The sequence below is a fragment of the Corythoichthys intestinalis genome, chromosome 21 (assembly GCF_030265065.1).
Source record: "Corythoichthys intestinalis isolate RoL2023-P3 chromosome 21, ASM3026506v1, whole genome shotgun sequence".
NCBI lineage: Eukaryota > Metazoa > Chordata > Actinopteri > Syngnathiformes > Syngnathidae > Corythoichthys > Corythoichthys intestinalis.
The window spans coordinates 16,351,747-16,373,343 of NC_080415.1; the positions used below are offsets into that span (position 1 = coordinate 16,351,747).

General features: G+C 39.6%; 1 protein-coding gene across 4 annotated transcripts in view; it reads left to right on the forward strand.

Annotated features, from left to right (window-relative positions):
- The window catches only part of sbk1 (SH3 domain binding kinase 1), a 39,463-nt gene extending 22,348 nt beyond the window's left edge, over positions 1-17,115 (forward strand). For 3 of the 4 annotated variants that reach the window (XM_057826324.1, XM_057826322.1, XM_057826323.1), the window contains 3 exons: positions 1,867-2,111; positions 2,333-2,535; positions 8,688-17,115. In XM_057826324.1, the coding sequence (XP_057682307.1) occupies positions 1,991-2,111; positions 2,333-2,535; positions 8,688-9,509 (1,146 nt within the window). In that variant the 5' untranslated portion in view covers positions 1,867-1,990 and the 3' untranslated portion in view covers positions 9,510-17,115. The remainder of the gene's footprint in view (positions 1-1,866; positions 2,112-2,332; positions 2,536-8,687) is intronic. The other variant, XR_009061780.1, reaches the window with a different exon arrangement.
- The last annotated feature ends 4,482 nt before the right edge of the window (positions 17,116-21,597 follow it).

Consider the following 21,597-nt stretch of genomic DNA (forward strand, 5'->3'; position numbering starts at 1 on the left):
TAAAGCAGCTCAAATAAGCTTTAGTATTTTTTTTAGGTTTGGCTGTGCTTGTAGACGAAAGCAGTAGTGTTTTACCTGAAGGAACCTTTTTCAGTTACATTTAATTTATTTATTTAGACAGATGTGAATGTTGGGTGGTCTGTATACAAATGTTTATTTTCTGCATTCCTGTTATTAACGGATTTGTATTTCTCTTGTATGTTAATATAATTTATGTTCAAATTAGGGGTGTCAAACGATTAAAATGTTTAATCGAGTTAATTACAGCTTAAAAATCAATTAATCGTAATTAATCGCAATTAATCGCAATTCAAACCATCTATAAAATATGCCATATTTTTCTGTAAATTAATGTTGGAATGGAAAGATAAGACACAAGATGGATATATACATTCAAAATACGGTACATAAGTACTGTATTTGTTTATTGTAACAATAAATCATCAGGATGGCATTACTATTATTAACATTCTGTTAAAGCGATCCATGGATAGAAAGACTTGTAGTTCTTAAAAGGTAAATGTTAGTACAAGTTATAGAAATTTTATATTAAAACCCCTCTTAATGTTTTCGTTTTAATAAAATTTGTAAAATTTTCAATCAAAAAATAAACTAGTAGCCCGCCATTGTTGATGTCAATAATTACTTACACAATGCTCATGGGTGCTGAAGCCTATAAAATCAGTCGCACCCAAGCGTCAACAGAGGGGGGCAAAACTCCATAAAACACAACAAGTGAGCGTTTCACTGTACTGTCATTTAAATCTGTCTGAGCGGGCCATCTGCGTTAATTGCGTCAAACATTTTAACGTTATTAATTTAAAAAATTATAATTTTGACAGCCCTAAGTTATTTATTTAGACAGACAGACGTGAATGTTGGGTGGTCTTGATACAAATGTTTATTTTCTGCATTCCTGTTATTAACGGGTTTGTATTTATTGTGCATGTTAATATAATTTATGTTCAAATATTGCAATTTAAATTTACCAATAAAATCTTGACATTTATTCTGCAAGTTTTCAAAATGTTTCCTTATTAGTTTTTCCAAAACAAAGGGTTGAATCGAACTGTGTATCACCTGAACCAACACATATGCTCTGCAAAAACACACCTCCTTATAACTAGTTAAATTCCCTTGTTTTCAGATTAAATCTACTAGAATTAAGTGAAATGATATGCCAGTGCTTCAAGTAAATTTTACTCACATATATTTTTCGAAACAAGAAAAATAGCTTGCTGAAAATAAACCTAACAGATTAATTTTAAGCAAAAAGGTATATTTAAGTTTTAAAAAAAGCTTGTTTGTCAGAAATGGTCTTAATCCAAGACTAGATATTGTTCAAAATATTATTTGAAAGCAAATTTTGGGGGATTTAGGTGAAAAATGACCAACCTGTAGATCTATGGGTTTAATAAGAACAAACAGTAATATTTACTTAATTTATGTGGAATAATCTGACGTATTCATCTGTTAACTAGTCTTTAACACTCAAAAAGAGATTAAAAGATTAAAAGAGAAAATTATTCAACTAGATTTAAGAAAAATGATCACATTAAGACTTTATAAATTTGTAGTTTGAAAGTTAGTATAAATCAATACAGATTTATTTTGCATTGATCATTTAGCCTATCAATTAATTAGATTCATATTCGTGAGAAATGTAGCACTGACCCCGGTTCACCCAATCTGTTTGGTCTTATTAATGTCTCGTCACCAGCAAAAAGTGTACATGCAAATTATGCTGTTTTATCATCTCTACCAATATTGAGACCAAAGCTTCGCCCTTGTTTAATTGTACCTTTCACTTTTTTTAAGGGGCAAAAGTTGTGGAATAAGCTTTTTTTTTCTCTTTCCCTCCATTAGTCTGCCGCACAGCGTCAAGGCCAGCCTGTCCCTTTCCCCAACTGGAACGGGAAGGGTGGGCAGCGGTGGGGGCTCTCCCACATCCAAAGTGGCCCCATGTGGCGGTGGCGTGCCTGTGGAGGACATGCAAGCCCTGGCCATCACCTCGCTTTCCGCTGCAGATGTAGCCAAGCAATTTGAGCAGATTCGCGAGCTGGGGAAGGGCACATATGGAAAAGTGGACCTTGTGGCACACAGAAGCCAAGGTCAGTGAATGCAGCACCGATTTCTGCTATGTCCATTTCGTGAACATGGGGTGCAAAAAAGCTTTATTGCAGTACTTTGTGTGGCATTTTAGTTTGGTTATAAAAGTGCAAAAATATCCAAGGAGAGCATAAGGGTTAAAAATATAATTTCAGCTCCTTAAATTGAATTTTTTGTGAGGTCTTTGAAGACATTTCATCATGTTTCCGTCTGATCTTTTCAGGCACTAAAATGGCTCTGAAATTTGTTACCAAAAACAAGACCAAGCTGAAGAGTTTCCTCCGGGAATACAGCCTAACAGACTCGCTTAGCTCCAGCCCGTTCATCATCAAAGTCTTGGACGTGCTCTTTGAGACGGAGGACAGCTACGTGTTTGGACAAGAATACGCTCCCGCCGGGGACCTTTTCGACATCATTCCCCCACAGGTAGTGCCATCATGCTTGTCTCCACCAATCATCGTCTTCACGCAGACAGAGCGGCTCCAATCATGTTCAGATGGTGCACTTTTAACAAGCTCTCCTGGGGCCGGAGCCTTTTCTCGCTTCTATCGCTATGAGAGTAGCTCTGACTTTGCTTTGGAACTATTTCGCTTGGCTTTCTCATTAAAATTGCTATAGCAGCGGAACACAAGACTTGAGACGTTCACTACACTTTTTCATATGGGAGGAAATCAGTGCTCCCCTGAACATTATGCAGTTTGTGCTTTGCTTTTACACAAAAGCAATTGTTTTACACTTAAGTATTGGGACACCTGCTTAGTCAATACTAAGCATTTTACAGTTTATTGCATTTTCTACTCTAGCAATGGTTAAATTATTGTACCTAGAAATTTGTCCATATTTTTTTATTTATTATATTAATTTCTTAGTTAGTTTTGAACGATTACACATTTTTGGAATTTGACCTCTTAGCCAAATTGACGGAATCACGCCAGCCATACCACCAGAATCGCGCTAGCGCAATTCCAACAACCTGGGCCGGCACAATCTCAACAACCCAGCCAAAAGGCCAAACTCCGTTCTTCTTAGTTTCAACCCCTTGTACTGACTCTATTTTAAAAGCTGGAAGAAGGCTTTGAAACACAAGTTGACAGTAAGGCAAAAACAGCAAAAAGACTCAAACGAAGAGGAAGGCTGGATCCAGGCTCACCATCTCACAGGTCAACAAGAGATTCCCGAGAAAAATGAGAATGATTAGTTATGACAGAAAACACTAAGCTGACTTGAAGTTCCGCTCTGAGACCCCCAATTTGGCCAAATTTCAAAATTGTCCGATGTGCATGTGTGATACATCATTGGAAAGCTTAAAATCTCCATTTTCTGGGGGAAGAAAAAATTTGGACAGGAGGCCATTTTTTTTTTTTTTTTCCTTTTTTTAAACAGCAAAATCCTATCTGGAGGTGAGCGCACACGAGAGCAGAATTACAGACGCTATGACTTTAATGAGATATTATCGCGTACTTATCTTGTTTTGATCCAAAAACTCCACGTCGCATGTATCACCGAGTGTGAAGACACAGCGGTGAATGGCCACAGCTGGATTTTTGGGGGATTTTGTGGGTGAAACATGGTAATATAACAAGGGCTGCGATGCAGAAATCGCAGACATCAAGGAGTGGTCGAGATGTTCTTTTTCATGTATTTAACCTTTTAAACATTTTTTTTTCAATTTTTCTTTGTTTGGATCAATTTTTCATCATCTAACATAAATGCGACAGTAAAAGAAAAAACAAAACAAAACTACAATTTAACGATAGTTATGAGGTAGGTATCCGTGAATTTTTTACAGACGCCATTTTTTTCATTGTGACGTAATTTGTTTATAAGTTTAAAATATGCGAGTGAATCATTTTTTAAAGTCGTTTTTTTTTTTTTTTCAAACAACATATTAGAAGTCAATTAATGATTCTAAGCTAAAAATCTCAGACATTTTGAATAATCAATATAATTACTTACCTTGTTTTCATGGCTGGGTTAAAACAAAAATGGTTGCGCGACGTCTGTAAACGGGGGTTTTAAGGGTGAAACGGGCAAATTAAAAATAGTCCGGGGGCTTAATGTGCCATGAATCTGCTATGGCAGTATATAGACATATAGTTCTATCAAACACAACAGTTGTTTTGGCTTAAAATACAGCAGTTTCTTTTAAAGAGGAGTGCAAGAGCAGAAACTGCTTTTTCAGTCTTGTCTGTGTTTTCCGCCTTAAACATTCTGTTTAAAGGCTTTGCTGAGGTGGGCTGTGATCCGGAAGAAGTGTGTGTTTGGGCATTGTTTAGGGTTATTGTCTGTTGTGGATTGGGCAGGAGAGTTCGGCCGATACTGTTGTCAGAGCAACGAGAGTTAAAGATTTTGCCAGCCGCAGCGCCACGTGAGTGCTGAGTGTCAACTTCTCAGTCGCGGGTTCCTCCGTTATCAGATGCTCTTTGTGGGAGGAGAGGATGTCCTTTCATTGTTCTGGATTGTCCATTGTTGGTTTCCAGAAGAGCTGATGGTGGGATTTGGTGGTCCAGACGTGGGCTTGAAGATGTCTTGGACATCCCCTGCTTGTCTCGCTCCTTCAACGTCAATCTCGCTCGTCAGCTGCACTACGCGCGTTGGCTTCCGCAGTCAGCAGGCATCCTGTAGTTGTTATCACCCTTATCTGTCCGTTGTCTTGGCGCTGCAAATTCCGATCACTCCAATTCCACTCGTACTTCAGATATGTGCTATTTGTTTTCTTAAACTATGATTTGAATGTTATTTATTTTATATTGGGTGTGTTAGAGTAATACAAACAGTCAAACAGTAAATATGGGAAAGGATACTAAGGATATTCAAGCTTCAACAATCCATATATTCCCCGGGTTACAACATACCTGACTTACGTGATTTCGACTTTAAGATGTTGGAGTCTCCTTTTTTTTTTTCTTTTTTATAATGTTGACTTTTGTTTTGTGATGCATGCTTTTATCTTGGCGCAGGAAGCATAGAGCAGGTAGTACTAATGGCATGTGAGTAACATCGCGTGTACACACCAAGAAGACCGTATTTGCGCACACAAAGAAGAGCGCACCAGCACACGCGCACATGAGGAAGAGCGCATTTGTTGCTACGACGAAGTGACGCAGCCGAGTGAGAGAGAGGGGGGAAAGTCTGCGAGCCTGCGCGCATATTTGTTGCTTGTGAAGCATCCACAGAGGCAATACCTGTATATAACACTTTTTGTACTGTTTATTTTGAGTTTTCAATTGTGGTCGAATACTTGGGGCGAGTTTACACTAACTGGTAGATGTTAATCATTTGTGTGGTACGTTGTTGCTGTATCAACAGCTAGCTATAAATGCAAATTTGAATTGATGTTATTGAAAATGAAACTGATTTACCGTATTGGCCCAAATATAAGACGGTGTTTTTTGCATTGAAATAGGACTGAAAAAGAGGGGGTCGTCTTATATTCGCGGTCTAGACATTATACACATTCACGACACTAGATGGCTGCAGATATCATTGAAGCGATGTTCTGTCATGACAGATCTCAGCTGCACTCCCCATTCACGACGTTAGATGGCGCCATATATCATTAAAGCGATGTTCTGTCGTGACAGATCTCAGCTACTATCAAGTTTAACTAGTTTGCATTACTTTATTGCAATGTTTTTCCTTATTCAGATTTGTTTCAAGACTACAGTTACAGTTAGACTTCACTTTGATGGTTAATGCATTTATTGCAATTTTGCTGTTTTATCACAATAGATCGGTTTATTTACATTTAAAAAACCAGAAGCCATTCATTTACGAATGTGATAGCGCTTTATTTTACTATTTAAATGTTCAGATATTAAGATTACATGCTAAAAATACCATTAAAATAACATGCTTTTTCTCTCAAATATATTGTTATAATCATTTGATTCAGATGTACTGTAATTATTTTCTGTATAAAAATTAATTTGGTGTTCAAAAAGTCTTTTTTCAAACTTGAGTCTTGAAAAAGAGGGGGTCGTCTTATAATCAAGGCTGTCTTATATTCGGGGCTATACGGTAATTGGATTTTTGTTTCAGTTACATTCTGCAAGTGCTGATGTCATGAGCAGCTGAATAAAGTCAGCAAACCAGCTAGCTAGGCTAGCTAGCTCCAACGTCTTGGCGAGGACAGCACAATGATGTATAACACATGTTTGTGGATAGGTATTTTGAGATTTAGAGGGCATTTAGGGGTACTTAAAGGGTTAATTCCGATTTACGCGGAAATTCAGGTTACGTCACCAGCATAGGAATGGAACTATTTGTAACCCGGGCACTAACTGTATATAGGACATCCATTTTTATTGAATAATTGCAACGTAAATTTCAATCATAGACATTTAAAAATATATAATTTTAAAGATGGGTGTTTCTTTTAATAAACTTATTTTGTAAAAATATACATACAGTGGGGAGAACAAGTATTTGATACACTGACAATGGGTTTTCCCATTGGCAGTGTATCAAATTCTTGTTCTCCCCACTGAATACCTATACCAGCTTTTGTGAGCAGTTGCCGAGTTGTGATTGAAATAAATCAATAAAAAAACAACGAAAACCTTTCATCGTTACCTTGGATGTTACAATCGTTGCTCAGTTGTGCTCTCACCACTTGGAAAATAACAAATAGAAACATGGTAGTGAAAGTGAAAATGATCGCACGCCTCTGTGTCTTGGGGTACTACGCAGTTCAATTTCATGGTTTAATTTTTCCCCTACGCATTTTTTATACTGTAGACTCCAGTACACTCGGCATTGAGTTGAGAAGGGCCAACTCCACTGCTTACTGAGCGGAGACTTAACGTGCGAGACGAGCTCTTTACTAATGCCCATCTCTGTGTAATCTGCGGCGTGAGGACCACCAAATGGCCCTGAATTACAGCATATTATTGCGACGTACGTTTGAATGCCTAAGAAAAATGTGTGAATGCACTATCAGCTCATCACAGCTCATTCATGTCAAGCAAGCAGGCCGGTTCCACATTTAAAATTACGGGTTGGCAGATAGCCAGATGGACTCATCAAAAGAGCCAGACATGGTACAGTAGGCTCCCGACCCCTGCTATATACTGTATAATTCTTGAGAAAATTTGAAAATATTAGTGAAAATATTCTACATGGCTACTAATAATTCCAATATACTTAAGAAAAGAACTAATTAATTACACAATTTTCTTTGATTTATAGAGATTAATCTAGATTAATTTATCAATAATTTAATTGTGAAAAAAAATCACTTTTTTTTGCTTACAACCAAAGCTTGAATACAACAAAACCAACATTGATTTCTCTCATCAGCAAATTAATGAATTTAAGTAAATAAATTGAAATTATTTCACATACACTTTTTGATAACTTTTCTGGCTCATCCGTCTAACAATCAAATAAAGTATGCCCAGACCCGTTATTTTGTGTGTTGTTTTGTGATTTTTACATTGCCTTTGTTCCGTTTTCATAAAAAACTACAGTGATCCCTTGCTACTTCGCGCTTCAAACTTCGCACCCTCAGTCCATCGTAGATTTTTTTCCAATTGAAAATAAACAAATAAATACAGATGAGCTCTCCCGATCAGATCATGTAGGGGGCCATTTACATGGTGACTCTCCGAGAATACGAAAAATGTCAACTTTGCATTTGCGTCTCCATTTGAACAATGTCACAATTCCGCACGAAAACGATGTAGTATTCATGCCAGGCCCTAGGGGGCAGTGCAGATTTACACGGCGACAGAGAATGATGCACTTTGACCCCACCAAGCTCCCTTAGCCTGGAAAAAAATATGCCCGCCCACTCGAAGCAATGGCATTTTTCTTTTGTTCATAAAGGCACAAAAATTGAAACATTCAACATATTTAATTTAAAAATATTATTAAAACAGTAAATTAAAGCCGACATTCCACCATATTTGCTTTTTTTAATGTTTAGTAGCACCGCTGCGCACGCCCAATGTGACGTGTATGAGTGCTGACGTTAACGTTGCGTTCTCGCGCCGCAGGAGCCTTTGATATGCATGCCGAGGAAGCCCCCCTCAATCCCCGCATTCGGATTCTTCCACTTTGGAGGCAGGATTCAGAATTTTTCGTCTTCGCCGACAGCATACCCACGCGAGGCGAGTCCGCTACTCAGTCATTGCGTCTTTGTGTTGCAGAGTCGCCATGTAAACTGCCCCATAGCGTAGTCTCCCTCTCCCTCCTGCTGCTTTTCTTGGTCTGGCAGTGCACTGGAGTTGCTTATTAAAGTTAACGATGACTGACAGACGTTAAGGTTTGATCTTGCCAGAGACGCTTGGAAGCCGAAACTTCAAAGTGTCTCATGCCTCAATAATCGTTTAGGTTGTTAAACAGTTGCTGTGGCAGCTCATCGTGTGTAAGTTAGCAGCATGAGCGGATTTGAGTGGATTAACTCAATGAAGCATTTAATAAAGACATGCATTTTTCTACTTTATTCTTGTTTAAAAATAATTCAGTTGGAAGATTAAAACTTCTATTGCTATTTCCTGGTTTTTCACGAGGGATCACTGTATTAATAGCCGTCGAGTTAAGTCGAGTTAATCTGTTGCTTTGCTTCTGTTCAGGTGGGCCTCCCAGAAGAAATGGTCAAACGGTGCATGCAACAACTTGGTCTGGCCCTGGATTTCATGCACAGTAAAAACTTGGTGCACCGGGACGTCAAGCCAGAAAACGTGCTGTTGTTCGACCGCGAGTGCCGCCGTATAAAGCTGGCCGACTTCGGAATGACCCGTCGGGTCGGCTGTCGTGTAAAAAGGGTGAGCGGCACCATCCCCTACACGGCTCCGGAGGTGTGCCGGGCCAGCCGCACCGAAGGTTTCCTTGTAACCACCAGTCTGGACGTGTGGGCTTTTGGAGTTCTAGTCTTCTGCATGCTCACGGGTAATTTCCCCTGGGAGGCTGCGTTGCTAACCGACGCCTTCTACGAGGAGTTTCGACGCTGGCAGAAAGCCGGCTGTCCCGTGGGAACGTATCCGTCCCAGTGGCGCCGATTCACCGACGACGCTCTGCGAATGTTCCAAAGGCTCCTCGCAGCTGAGCCGGAGAAACGTTGCGGGGTCAAAGACGTCTTTTGCTTTGTCAAATACGAGCTTGTGAGCGAGCTTAGGCGCAGAGCGTCCTACCGTGCCAAGCGAGGGGAACGGTCCAGCTCGGGGGTATGCAGTGGAAACTGTGCTGCATCTTCATCCACATCTTCTTCTTCTCGCACAGCCCACAGACACCCGGAGCCCTCCACGCCACCTGGGACCTCCTGCCTTCGCCCAGCTCCCCTAAAAAGGAGCGTCCTGTCTGACCCCAGAGAGGAGGTTGCTCAGCATCAGCCTTCAGGACGGGACAAGAGCAAAAGCCAGATGGTGATGGCCACTGCCATTGAGATCTGTGTCTAACTAGGTAGATAAGTCCATCTTAGGCCGTTTAAGAGCAAAGTTCTGCTCATACTGGAAATAAACTTCATCTAAAAGAAGCCAAGTTAAAGGCCTTTTAGTAGGAATTGACAGCCTAAACTGGCTCAAGGTCTTACCATCCCAAGAGAGGCCTGCTGTCCGGCTTGGAGGAGTCAACTGCCAACTAAATTTCATCTTCAGCTACTTCCTTTTCTTCCTCATACACCTCCTGGGACCTACTGTCTTTACACGACTTCCCTCAAACGCACTGTTGGACAGGAAAAGTGTCCAGGACAAGACAAGAATACAAGACAGATTGCCACTACGATTAAAATCGGTGTGTCTGTTTTCTATTTCACTTTATCAGCCATAGTTAGCGAGTTGGAGCTTTATTCAAGCTGGACTGGACAAAACTTCCTGTTTGTAATCGGGCAACTGTACCGCTACCGCATCAGGGACTTGGTAGCACACTTGTGTTTACCAGTTGCCATTTCAGTAAATGTTCCTTCTCCAAACTGTGTATCTAAAGGCAGTTTAAGGGAGAAGTTCAATGCTTCAGTAAAATCTTGCAGCAGCATTAAGTCAGGACTTGGCATTCACGGTCAGCAACGACTGAAAGAGCTTCCTTCCGTGACAAGAGAGGTAACCGGTCCAGCTTGGCAGTGTGCACTGGCAATTGTATTTCATCTTCTTCTTCCTGCCACTTCCTAGGAACACAGAGCCTTCCACTTCTCTTGGAATCTGCTGGCTTTGCTTCTCAAACAGAGCATCCGTTCCATCCCCGGAGAGGAGGCTGGACATACCCAGTCTCTAGGACGGGAACAAGAACAAACGCCAGATGGTGACGGCCAGCATTATTTATGGCCAAAGATGTACGAAAGATCTTCTGCAGACTTTGTTCTTTGGCAGGACACGCCAGACAAGTGATTTCTTTTCCCACTGTGGTGGAAGTGCTGAGACAATACGTTGAAATGACTTTTGCAACATAGTTTTAATGCAAATTCATCGTAACTACTATATTTGAATGATAAATCCATGGACACCAGATTTGTGAAGAACTTCTTTTATTGGATTTCTCACATCACTTCAGAGGCCACAGCAACATTGTCCAGTGCATTACTACACTTAAGATCATAAAATCAACTACCATGTAGCAGTTTTTACTGGACACGTTTTCTTGATGCTCAGTGTTGCCATCACCTCAGGACACTTAAGTGGATCCCTTCCTGTTTTATCAATAATCCATTCCCGTAAATCAATTTTCCGCAGCTGCTGGACTGATGAACTCCATTTACTAGAACATTTTATGAGAGCACAGGTGCGAACAATAACAAGCAGAACACGCGTTCTAATTTTTTTCTCCCCTTTTTCTACTTGTGAGTGACTGTTTGGATGTGTATGTGTGAATTTCCAGCACTAAAGCACAATGTTTCTAAAGGACGAGTAATCTTGCTCTATATTGTGGATACATTTGGTATTAGAAAATAAAATGCTGTGTAATATCAGGTAGTTTAACTATGTAGCTGTACTAATTTTATAAATCAGGGGATTTAGCCACTGTCAGGTCAATGCATTGTATGTAGCAACTGAATAGGACGGAATGTACAGTACGGTGTATCATAAGCGATACTGTTAGATAGTCCAATTTGAGCCTATGATAAAGTTTAACATGGTAGCTGCTTCTTTTTCTTCAACTGTAATGAACAGGCTCACGTAGGGAGTGGCCGTTAGCATTGGTTTGTGGAAAAAATAAGAATTGACCAAATTTGTACATCTACTGTAAGCCCAACGCTAGCATTATGTACATTGAGGAAAATAAGTATTTGAACATCTTGCGATTTTGCAAGTTCTCCCACTTGGAAATAATGGGCGAGTTTGAAATTTTTATGGTAGGTGCTTGTCTACTGTGACAAACAATCTAAAGAAAAACAAATCCCAAAATCACAGTGTACGATTTTTTAACAATTTATTTGTATTATAGTGCTGCAAATAAGTATATAAACACCTCAGAAAATCATATATTTCCTGAAAATCACATATTTCCTGGAAGCTGCAACCAGGAGTGCTTGTGCATAAGAGTGGTGATCCTGGAAGTGGCGACAGTTTTGTCTAGAGATGTCCCGATCCGATATTTGAATCGGATCGAACGCCGATATGGGCAAAAAAATGTGCATCGGTATTGGATCGGCCGACATGGAAAAATTCCGATTCAGACTTCCGATCCAGTTTTTTTTTTTAAAAGTCCGGTCCGGATTTTCCAGCGCATCGACTTACATAATCCATTCCAGTTTTTGCTTCAGTTTCCACAAAATCCGGTCTGCATTTTACGTCACACCTTTAACAAACTACATTACCGTCTCCCAATTTATCGAGAGATTTTATCGGTAAAAATGTCAGCTGTGTGGGATCATTTCACCTTAAAGGACAACAAAGACAAAGAGGCAGAGTGCAACATATGCCACAATAAAGTTAAGCGTGGTGGTAAAGCTGTAAGAAGTTTTAATACAACCAACCTAATCAAGCATTTAACGAAATACCACCACAAACAATATAAGGAGTATGTTAAAAAAAACGAAGACAAAAAGAAAGGTCCTACGCAACTAACACTGGCAGAAACTTTTGCTATGCGTGACAAACTGGCACTCGACAGTCCCAAAGCCTAGGGAATAACAAGTGTCATTGCCGAAGAATTCATTCTGGATGACGAGCCATTATCTCTCGTGAGTAAAGACGCACCATCCAACACTTAGAACCACGGTACAACATGCCCAGCCGTCATTACATCCTTGAGCGATCCGGCCGTGGAAGATTCGAGAACGATTCACAAACATCCAAATTCCAATTTTTGAAATATGTCAAGTAAAGCGGAACTAATACACAGCGCGGTCTTCGGGACGCAATGAGAAACGGACCGCATTGCGTCCCGAGAGTAAACATCATGCTTGTCATAGACCCGGGTAATGCCAATGCTCAACTCACGGCTTTAGCTCAACTCATGCCGCTGGATAAAAAACACAAGAATACCTGACTACTGCTGACAGCCGCTACAAACAACGTCAACGTTGTTTTACTGGAGATAATAGATATCATACGTATATAGAACTAGATGCAAAACGACAGACTCGACTGCGTTAGCAACATTGAAGTATTGAAAACTAGATGTGTTAGTAAACAGCCACCATCTTAAAGCAGAAGACTTCCCTGGTAGGCTGTTGTGAACCTTCCAAGCGAACCTAATTAACTTTTTATCTAAAATACTCCTAAATCAGCAAAATCTTGACTTGATTCTATCTTCAAAACAGTTTTAAAACTTTCACATGTCGGAAGTAGACAGAAGGGAAATTATGGAATAACGGGAGCAATTTTAACTACTTCAACAGTTGGTTCGCAAAATTAAATGAATTGAATGTAGTTTAAAGCTGCTGATTCAGAATGGGGACTTGAGTATTTTATTTACTGTTTTAAAATGTTAACTTGATACTGAAATAGTCGTTTATTTAAACCTGATAGGCTTTTTATACAATTATTGTAACTAATGCACGAAACATTAAAAGCATCTAATAGCTTGGGGGGTTTGTGGGATTTTCCATTGAGGTTGTTTGTGTGTTTTGGTTTTTTAAGACAGTTTACAATATTATTTGCATGTTTTACTGACTGACTATGCCATTTCTGTTTGTTTGTTTTTTTTTTTTTATAATGTTTTGTGTTTGTCACTGAATAAACAGGTCAGTTCCTTGTTACCAACCGTTGTGTTATTCAAACTCACCTAATTCAGCTGGCTAGTTGTTATCAAGCGTACTAAAACCTTTTTCAAAATGAGTCTGACAACTAAGTAAGGAGGCTAAATAACTTTAAACTTTAATACATGCTCAGATAGGCCGGTATCGGCCAGTATCGGTATCGGATCGGAAGTGCAAAAACCTGGATCGGGACATCCCTAGTTTTGACAGGCAGAAATGTCATGGAAAAAAACTGATCGCGCGCCTCTTTAAATGGTGTGGTGTGGTGTTATACTTATATAGGGTACCACGCAGGTCACTTTTCGGTCAATTTTCCTCCAAGCATTTTTCTATACTCATTTTCGGTCGGCATTGAGTTGGGAGGAGCCAGCCACGCAACTGGCTGATCGGAGACAACGCAGAAGACGAGCGCTGTGAAAAATGCTCATCTCCGCGTCATCCGCGATGGGACGACCACAAATGAGCACTGAATTGAGGCATATTATTGCGACATAGTTTGAAGGTTTAAGAAAAATGTGTGGAAAAGAAAAGAGGAGCAGGAATGCCACGTCGTGATCGTCCGCCTCCATTGCTTAAGATGCCGTCATGCTGCACTAAAAATGGCGACGGCATGACATCACTTCCTTAGTACCCGATTGTCGTACGGAGACAACAGTCCATATTAAGCGGCGGGTCATATTACCCGCCCACATTATCTAACAACTAATCAGTATAATAGGCCTACTAGTATAGCCAACATGCCGTATAGTCCAACTAATTACACGTTTAAGGCCATTATCTGTCCTAGCGTAGATGTAGCCTGAAAGAATGACGTTATTCCCAAAAATCTCACAATATATGGCCCTGGTCATCCTCTCCTTAATACAGTGCAGTCGTTTAGTCCCATGTGAAGAAAAACACCCCCAAAGCATGATGCTACCACCCCAATGATTCACAGTCGGGATGGTGTTCTTTGGATGGTACTCATCATTCTTCTTCCTCCAAGCACTATAGACCCTACCCACGTGACGTCACAACTCCGCTCTCCTGAATGGTACCGCCCAATTGTCCGTCAAAACATAGTGTTAACCTGTTACGGCTACGTCCATTCCTCCTATTTACGGCGTGTTTTTCTGCTCCTTAACATTAATAATCAAAATGGTGAAGGCGTGTGTGGCTGTTGGTTGCACTAACAGAGAAGATGGAAGGAGAGACTTGAAGTTTTACCGTATTCCGAGGGATCCAAACAGGAGAGCGAAATGGACGGCTGCAATTCGACGTGAAAACTGGGCACCAAAAAATCACCACAAACTATGTAGTAGTCATTTTATATCCGGTAAGATGCATTTAAGATATACTTAGAGGGTTTTGGGCTGACAAATAACCACAATTAAGATCATTGCTAGGCTAATCGCCGACAACATACACGTATGTATGTAGTGAGAGTGCTATCGCTAAACCATATAAACATTAAAAGCCTTAACTCCATTGACAAACGACATGAAATACATTAGACTTGACAGTGGATGTTAGCAATAACAAAAGATTTTGAATTGAAAATTTCGTAACTCACCTTTCCAAGCACAAGATAGATTCCTGCCGAATTTTCGTGGACGAGGACCTGTTTCACCCAACCAGCAACGAAGTATTTATAAGCCTCCAAGCTCTTGAAGTTTTTCAAATTTTCGTGAGAATAGGCTGATTTTGTGTGGACAAGATAATATCAGCGTAGCAGATGTCAGGCAGACAGGGCGAAGACAGTGGGTCGAAAAACATCGATTTGGGCATCAAATATGGATCTGGCGACTGTATAGAACGAAGCTTTTCCACATAACGCCTTTTATGCAACACATCCAGTGAGTTTACGGCATCAGAAAGCACCGGGTCTTCCATGAAATGCATTTTAAATTCCTCGATCAATTGAAACCAATGCTAATACAGAGACAAAATGTCGGACAAGTGGGCGGAACCATACAGCGAGCACGTGGTTTTGTGACGTCGGTGGGTAGGGTCTATAAGTGGATTTAAGACAAAAAAGTTCCATTTTAATCTCATATGTCCACATAACTGTCTCCCATGACTCCACTGGATCATCAAAATGGTCACTGGCAAACTTAAAACAGGCCAGGACATATGCTGGTTTAAGCAGGGGAATCTTCCTTTCCATGCATGATTTGAAACCATGACGTCTTAGTGTATTACCAACATTAACCTGCGAAATAGTGGTCCCGGATCCTTTCTGGTCTATTAACCTGCCCCTCCTATGTAGTTCTTGGATGATTCCTCACCATTCTTAGGATCATTAAGACCCTACGAGGTAGAGCTTGCATGGAGCCCCAGTCCGAGGGAGATTGACAGTCATGTTTAGCTTCTTCCATTTTCTAATAATTGCTCCAACGGTGGATCTTATATCGTCAAGTTGCTTGGCAATTTCCCCGTAACCCTTTCCAGCCTTGTAGAAGTCTAAAATTCTGTCTTTGGAACAGCTCTTTTGTCTTGACCATGTTAGTAAGAGTCTTTCTGATTGTATGGGGTGGGCATTTGTTTATATGCAGCTAACCGCCTCAAACTGGTCAAAAAGTTTCCCTCCACTCCACTTATTCGTTGGACTTTTTAAAGGTGACTAACAGGTCTTTGAGGCTCACAATTCTAGCTCTAAGACAGGTGTTCATATACTTATTTTCAGCAGTATAATTCAAATAAATTGTTAAAAAAAATCATACACTGTGATTTCTGGATTTTTATTTTTAGATAGTCTCTCGCAGTAGACAAGCATCTACCATGAAAATTTCAAACCCGCCCATCATTTCTAAGTGAGAGAACTTGCAAAATCGCAGGTGTTCAAATACTTATTTTCCTTACTGTACGTTGAGACTTTGATCTCAATCCTACAATTTCCTTAGGTGCTCTGTTCCTGCCTTCCACTCTGATCAGATTCCAGGTTTGTTTTTTTATCTGGAGAAGCGCCCTCTGTGTTAGTTACTGTTGTTCCACGAGCTGACTGATTGATTAGATCCTTGGCTTCAGCCTCCAAACAGTTGCGGCTAATTACAAGAAAGCAGCGTGTGAATGATTCAGCGTGCGCTTGTGACCACCCTCGTCCTTGTTTTTATCCGAGCGTAGACTCGCTCATGTTTGTGTCGGCGTTGTTTTCATCACTCCCCCTGCTCCGCCCCCCCCCCCCAAGTTTTCGCGCTGACAGTCCATCACTTCTGTTGCTATAGCGACCGTGCCGCACGGCTACTGTCGTTAAGCTTCTGTCCTCCTCGAGTCTAATTGAGCCCAAATCAAACAACTTTACAGTCGACCTCGGAGCAATTGCCCGGTTTATTTTAATGGACGGGACTGGCACAGCTAAAAGGTTTCAAGTCTCATTACAATTTAAAACATTTATTACAAAAGCAATTGATGAGATACAGCGTTTCTCGCTTTCATGAGCACGGCGCCGATACGTGAGGCATTTAATACACAACAAATCTGAACATGTCTCATCATTTGCTTGTTGTAATGTTGTAAAAGACCTTCTGTGCCTCAAGTAGAACCTGCACTCATTTGGGGATTATTGTAGGATTCTACGCAAACTAGAAAAAGTGATAAGCTTCCACTTCCCAGAAGGCTGTTTCCCCAGATTCTTTGAAAATAAGGTACGTGAAAATCACCACCAAAACAAAAATGTAACAACAACAATGCTGGTATAATGGTGGTTATTGAAGATAATAGTACATTATGTTTTTGTTTTTTTTTTGTCTAAAACTGTTTCGCGGCACACCTGATGATCTCTCAAGGCACAATATGGTCGGGAATCATTGCAATAAGCAATTTTGCCACCAAGACTTGTTGTAGAATCTTGTAAATACTCTGTGTCTTTAATCAGAATATGAAAGATGTTAATATATGTTGAAATAAAAGATTATTATACAATATTATGGCTATTTTTGTAGTGTTGATTTATTACATATTGCTCTACCTTTTTGTGATTGATTATTTAAATGCATTTAATCATTACATTCATTTGGTATGAATAATAAGATGAAAAATAATCATAAATCAGTGCAAAAATACAATGGACAATTCATTAGATCAAATATTTTAATGATAGGGAATGTTAATATAGTGCATGAGAATAAATAATTCTTAACAAATTAAATTATTAACATTAATCAAGCCTTTACATCCTAAGGCAAGGCAAGGCAAGGCAAATTTATTTATATAGCACAATTCAACACAAGGCAATTCAAAGTGCTTTACATCACATGAAGATCATAAAAATCACATTTAAATCAACACAACGTAGAAACGAAAACTTGACTTACTGGAAGCCAGTGTAGCGATTTCAAAACTGGTGAAATGTGGTCCAGCTTCCTTGTATTTGTGAGGACTCTGGCTGCAGCATTCTGTACCAGCTGCAACTTCCTGACTGATTTTTTATCAAGACCTGTAAATAAGTGTGTTCATTTTGTTTTCATTTAAAATATTGGTAAAATTTGTTTTAATTTATACATCAACTCATACATATATGTATGTCTTGTTAAATGCATTAGATATTTACAGTAATAATAATAATCAAATTATTTCTGAAAACATTATTTAAAAATTGTTTATATCTCTTATTATTCATTTCATTCCCGGATAATGAAATAATTTAAAAACTATTACCTGAGGTTGAAATAAAAAATTGTACATGTTTTCTACATACCTAATCTACATAATCTTTACTTAAAGCAGTAATCTGAACTAATTTCTTCACATGCCAAATAGTGTCACAAGTAAAGTAATTAAACATTAAACATTAAACATAAAGCTTGAAAAAATAATCTATATGTTGTATATTTGACAAAATAATCGCTTTATTGTGGCAACAATAAGAAAACAAAATAATAGCGGACTGCCGCCACATTCGACCGTTTTCGAAGTTTTGCTTCTCACCGATCTCCTCCTTGTCTCCTACTCCAGCGTCTCTTAAACGGATCGTGCATAGTGTCTTGTTATGAGCTTTTTGTTTACAAATGTATCGAACACACGACGTGCTGACAACCTTGTCTCTTTATTAACACATGGAGCAGTTCTTATGGAAAAGTTAGAACACAGCTCGGCACAGCTCTCGGCAGGAAGTGGCGTCTAATGGCGTGAGGAAATGTAGTTTTTTCACACAAGCGAACACATTACAAAGCACCACTTCAGTGTTGTCCCGAGACTACATTTCCCATGTTTCACTGCGTGACCTGCGCGCTCGCTGATTCGCCGCGAGATTGACTCAGTGCCTACACGCTAAATTGTCACCTGTCAGCGGCGCTCGAACTAGAAACAACAAACTAGAAGCATGAAAGTGGAAATACATAATACAAATACAAATAAATGTGCACAAACTCCCCGGCGGTGTAAACCTGCTGCTGTCAACGCTCTGGGAGGTCGCATTTCACAGCATTCTGCTGCGGTCCTCCTCGCCAGCTGTTTGCTCACCATTCACGCTCGTTTGCATTTGATCGCTAGTCTGATACACTCCCGCTTTTTCGGGGAGGTCTTTTGTGTTTATTCGTTATTGGATCGTTTTTGTTCACCACTGTAAATAAGAGCACTGAAGCAATAGGTGTAAGTCGCCATTTCTGTTCAACCCGTTTTCTCCTGTTTTGTTTAGCGTAAGAAGCTAGGTTTGTGGTTGTCTTTTCTTTGTTCTTTTTCGTGATCAGGGTTTAGTTTGCGGGTGGGGTTCAAGTGTAGATTCCTTTTGTTTGTTGTTTTGGCCTGGGCTTACCCTGAAGCCGCGCTTCATCCACATTTTGTACATATTCATGGCTCGTTTTATGTTACGCCCTTCGCGAGCCATCCTTGGGACGTAACACTAGCAAACACAACTATGCCACGACTATTGCCACGAGTTGGCTTTCGGCTAACGTCGCTAGCTTCTACTGTACATTCCACAACAGTTGGCAGCTCTGCTTTGACAAAGTCATCAGTCATCTATCCAAAAATCACACTTTTTGGCAAATACTTGATCATAAGCAGACCGGTTAAGGAAGCAGGCATCTTCGAAGTGTTTGCAGCAGAGAACACTACTCGATGATGGCGTGAAATTCATTCGCTTCGTGCGAACGAAAGATGTCCATTTACGTGCCCTGCTATCCTTTGGCCACTCATACAACTTTTCATTTGAGTGAGAACAAAACATCGCCACACACCGCCGTGGCATCTTACCGAGAAGCAATGCAACAAACAATACTGTTCTATGGCGGACTTCCCTCGCACTTTCCGGTGTGACGTCATTCCCGAAGATTTCCGAAGATTGCCAAAGAAAAGCATTTTCGTTGTCAAGGGCGTTGCTATGGGTTAAACAAAGAATCTGGAAGGGTTGCGTTAAAAAAAATAATGAAAATATGCTTATAATTGTTTAGCCATTGATATTATTCAAAAACATGGTTGTCCAACCTTAGTTCACATTTCCCTTTTAAATAGCTGATTTTTGCTGATTCAAAGACTTCAGTTACTAAATAAAAAGTAAACATTTTATCACTCAAATACACTTCCATAATTTTTAAAATTTTCATTATTTTAAAGCAATACTGATTTTTTCAACCTTTATAAAATATTTCCATAACATTTGTGATAATCTGTCGACTGACAACTATCTTGACCAGTGTTGTCACAGATTACTTGAAAAATTACTTTAATAAATAATAAATGCTTATGGCAGATGTCATTTTGTGTCATCCGGCAAATTATCTTTTGAATGGATGTAAAAGATCCAAGCTGGAATAAATGGAGTTAGTGACATAATTTGCTGGATGATACTTAATGAAATCTGTCATTAGCATTCATTAATGCCAATGATAGTGTCATGTCATAATTATGATGGACTTATGGCAGTCTTATGATGCCGCTGTCAAATAAAGTGTTGCCTATTAACCTAAATAAATTAACAAATACACCACACTGTGCTATAAACCGCAGGATTCAGAATGAGGGAAAAAAGTAGCGTCTTTAAGTCCGGAAATTACTGTAATAATTACTGTTCTAATAGTGCAAATTTTGCAAACATTTTCATTTTTACTTAATCTAGAAAAGTTACAGATGAACGTCACTCTTAGAACTATGGTGTCCAAACTTTCTCCTTTCCGTCGTTCAATTAACTTGTTGTCAATTGTAGGTTATCTGCTGACCCTCCAACATGAGTTCAAGGATCCTTTGAATACTGAATGCGGCAGAAAATGAAAGCTAATCACCACACGATTTCTTGTTGTGACGCGCGGGAGACCTCGGCTTTACTTGTTTACGAATCTGAACAGAGATTCGCAAGTGCGGGAGACATCTGACGAAAGCTAATCAGTTCAGACAGCGGCAGAAAGGAAAGGTCAGCCATGACACGCAATATTTTCAGAACAGAAAAGCTCCCGTCTCTGCTGTGCGCAATTGCAATCATCTTTTTTCAAATCCTATATAAGACTTTTATCAGATGGATATCCCTTTTCTGTATGACGGTATCATGATAAGTCCGTCCGGTTTTTCCTGCATGACTAATTTCCTCTGGGACCAAGAAGGAAAGGATGTCCTTGTTTTGACTTTAGTGAAGGATTTAGAGCAAAGAAACAGCTCATCAAAGGATAATTCAGGAATAGCTTTAGTCCAGCCAGCAGAGTATTTTCAATACTGGAAAATGTCATTTCTGGAGACAATGTGGGATGCTTTGCTCTTGCACTGGGTCACTGTGGTGGATCAAACATACACAAGGACACTGGTGTTTCAACAAGGAAAATTCCAATTTAATAAACTCACACACACACACACACACACACACACACACACACACACACACACACACACACACACACACAGACACACACACACACACACACACAAAAAAAACCAGACCCACGGGAGAACAAATTTCTCTGGAAATGGCATTTTCCATTTCATTAAAATTTAATTCTGAGTTCTGTCTTTATTAGGTTTGCATGATAATTTGTACTGGAAATACCCATAAAACGTTTTTCAAGACATTATATGAAGTCTAAAATCCCATGAATAGGACAATTTTTCACTTATATTTAAAGTGTCTGATATCATTGGGTAGTCGAGAATATTGGCCAATAATACCATTTTAAAATGATATTGGGTAATATCGACATCGGTATTTCATTATCGGTTTAGGACCGACATGCATGAAAAATATTCATCAAAGTGAATGTAGAAGCCCTACGCCACCTTACTTTGTACAAGGGCTGGTCACAATTTAGCACAGCAGTTATGCCAATTGACCAATAGATGTCTCCAAACTAAGATGTTTGGGATTTGTTATGTGAGCATTATCATTATTAAAGTGTCTGTGACACAAAAAAGCATGTTTATTTACCTGAATCAAATGGACCGCTTGGATGTGT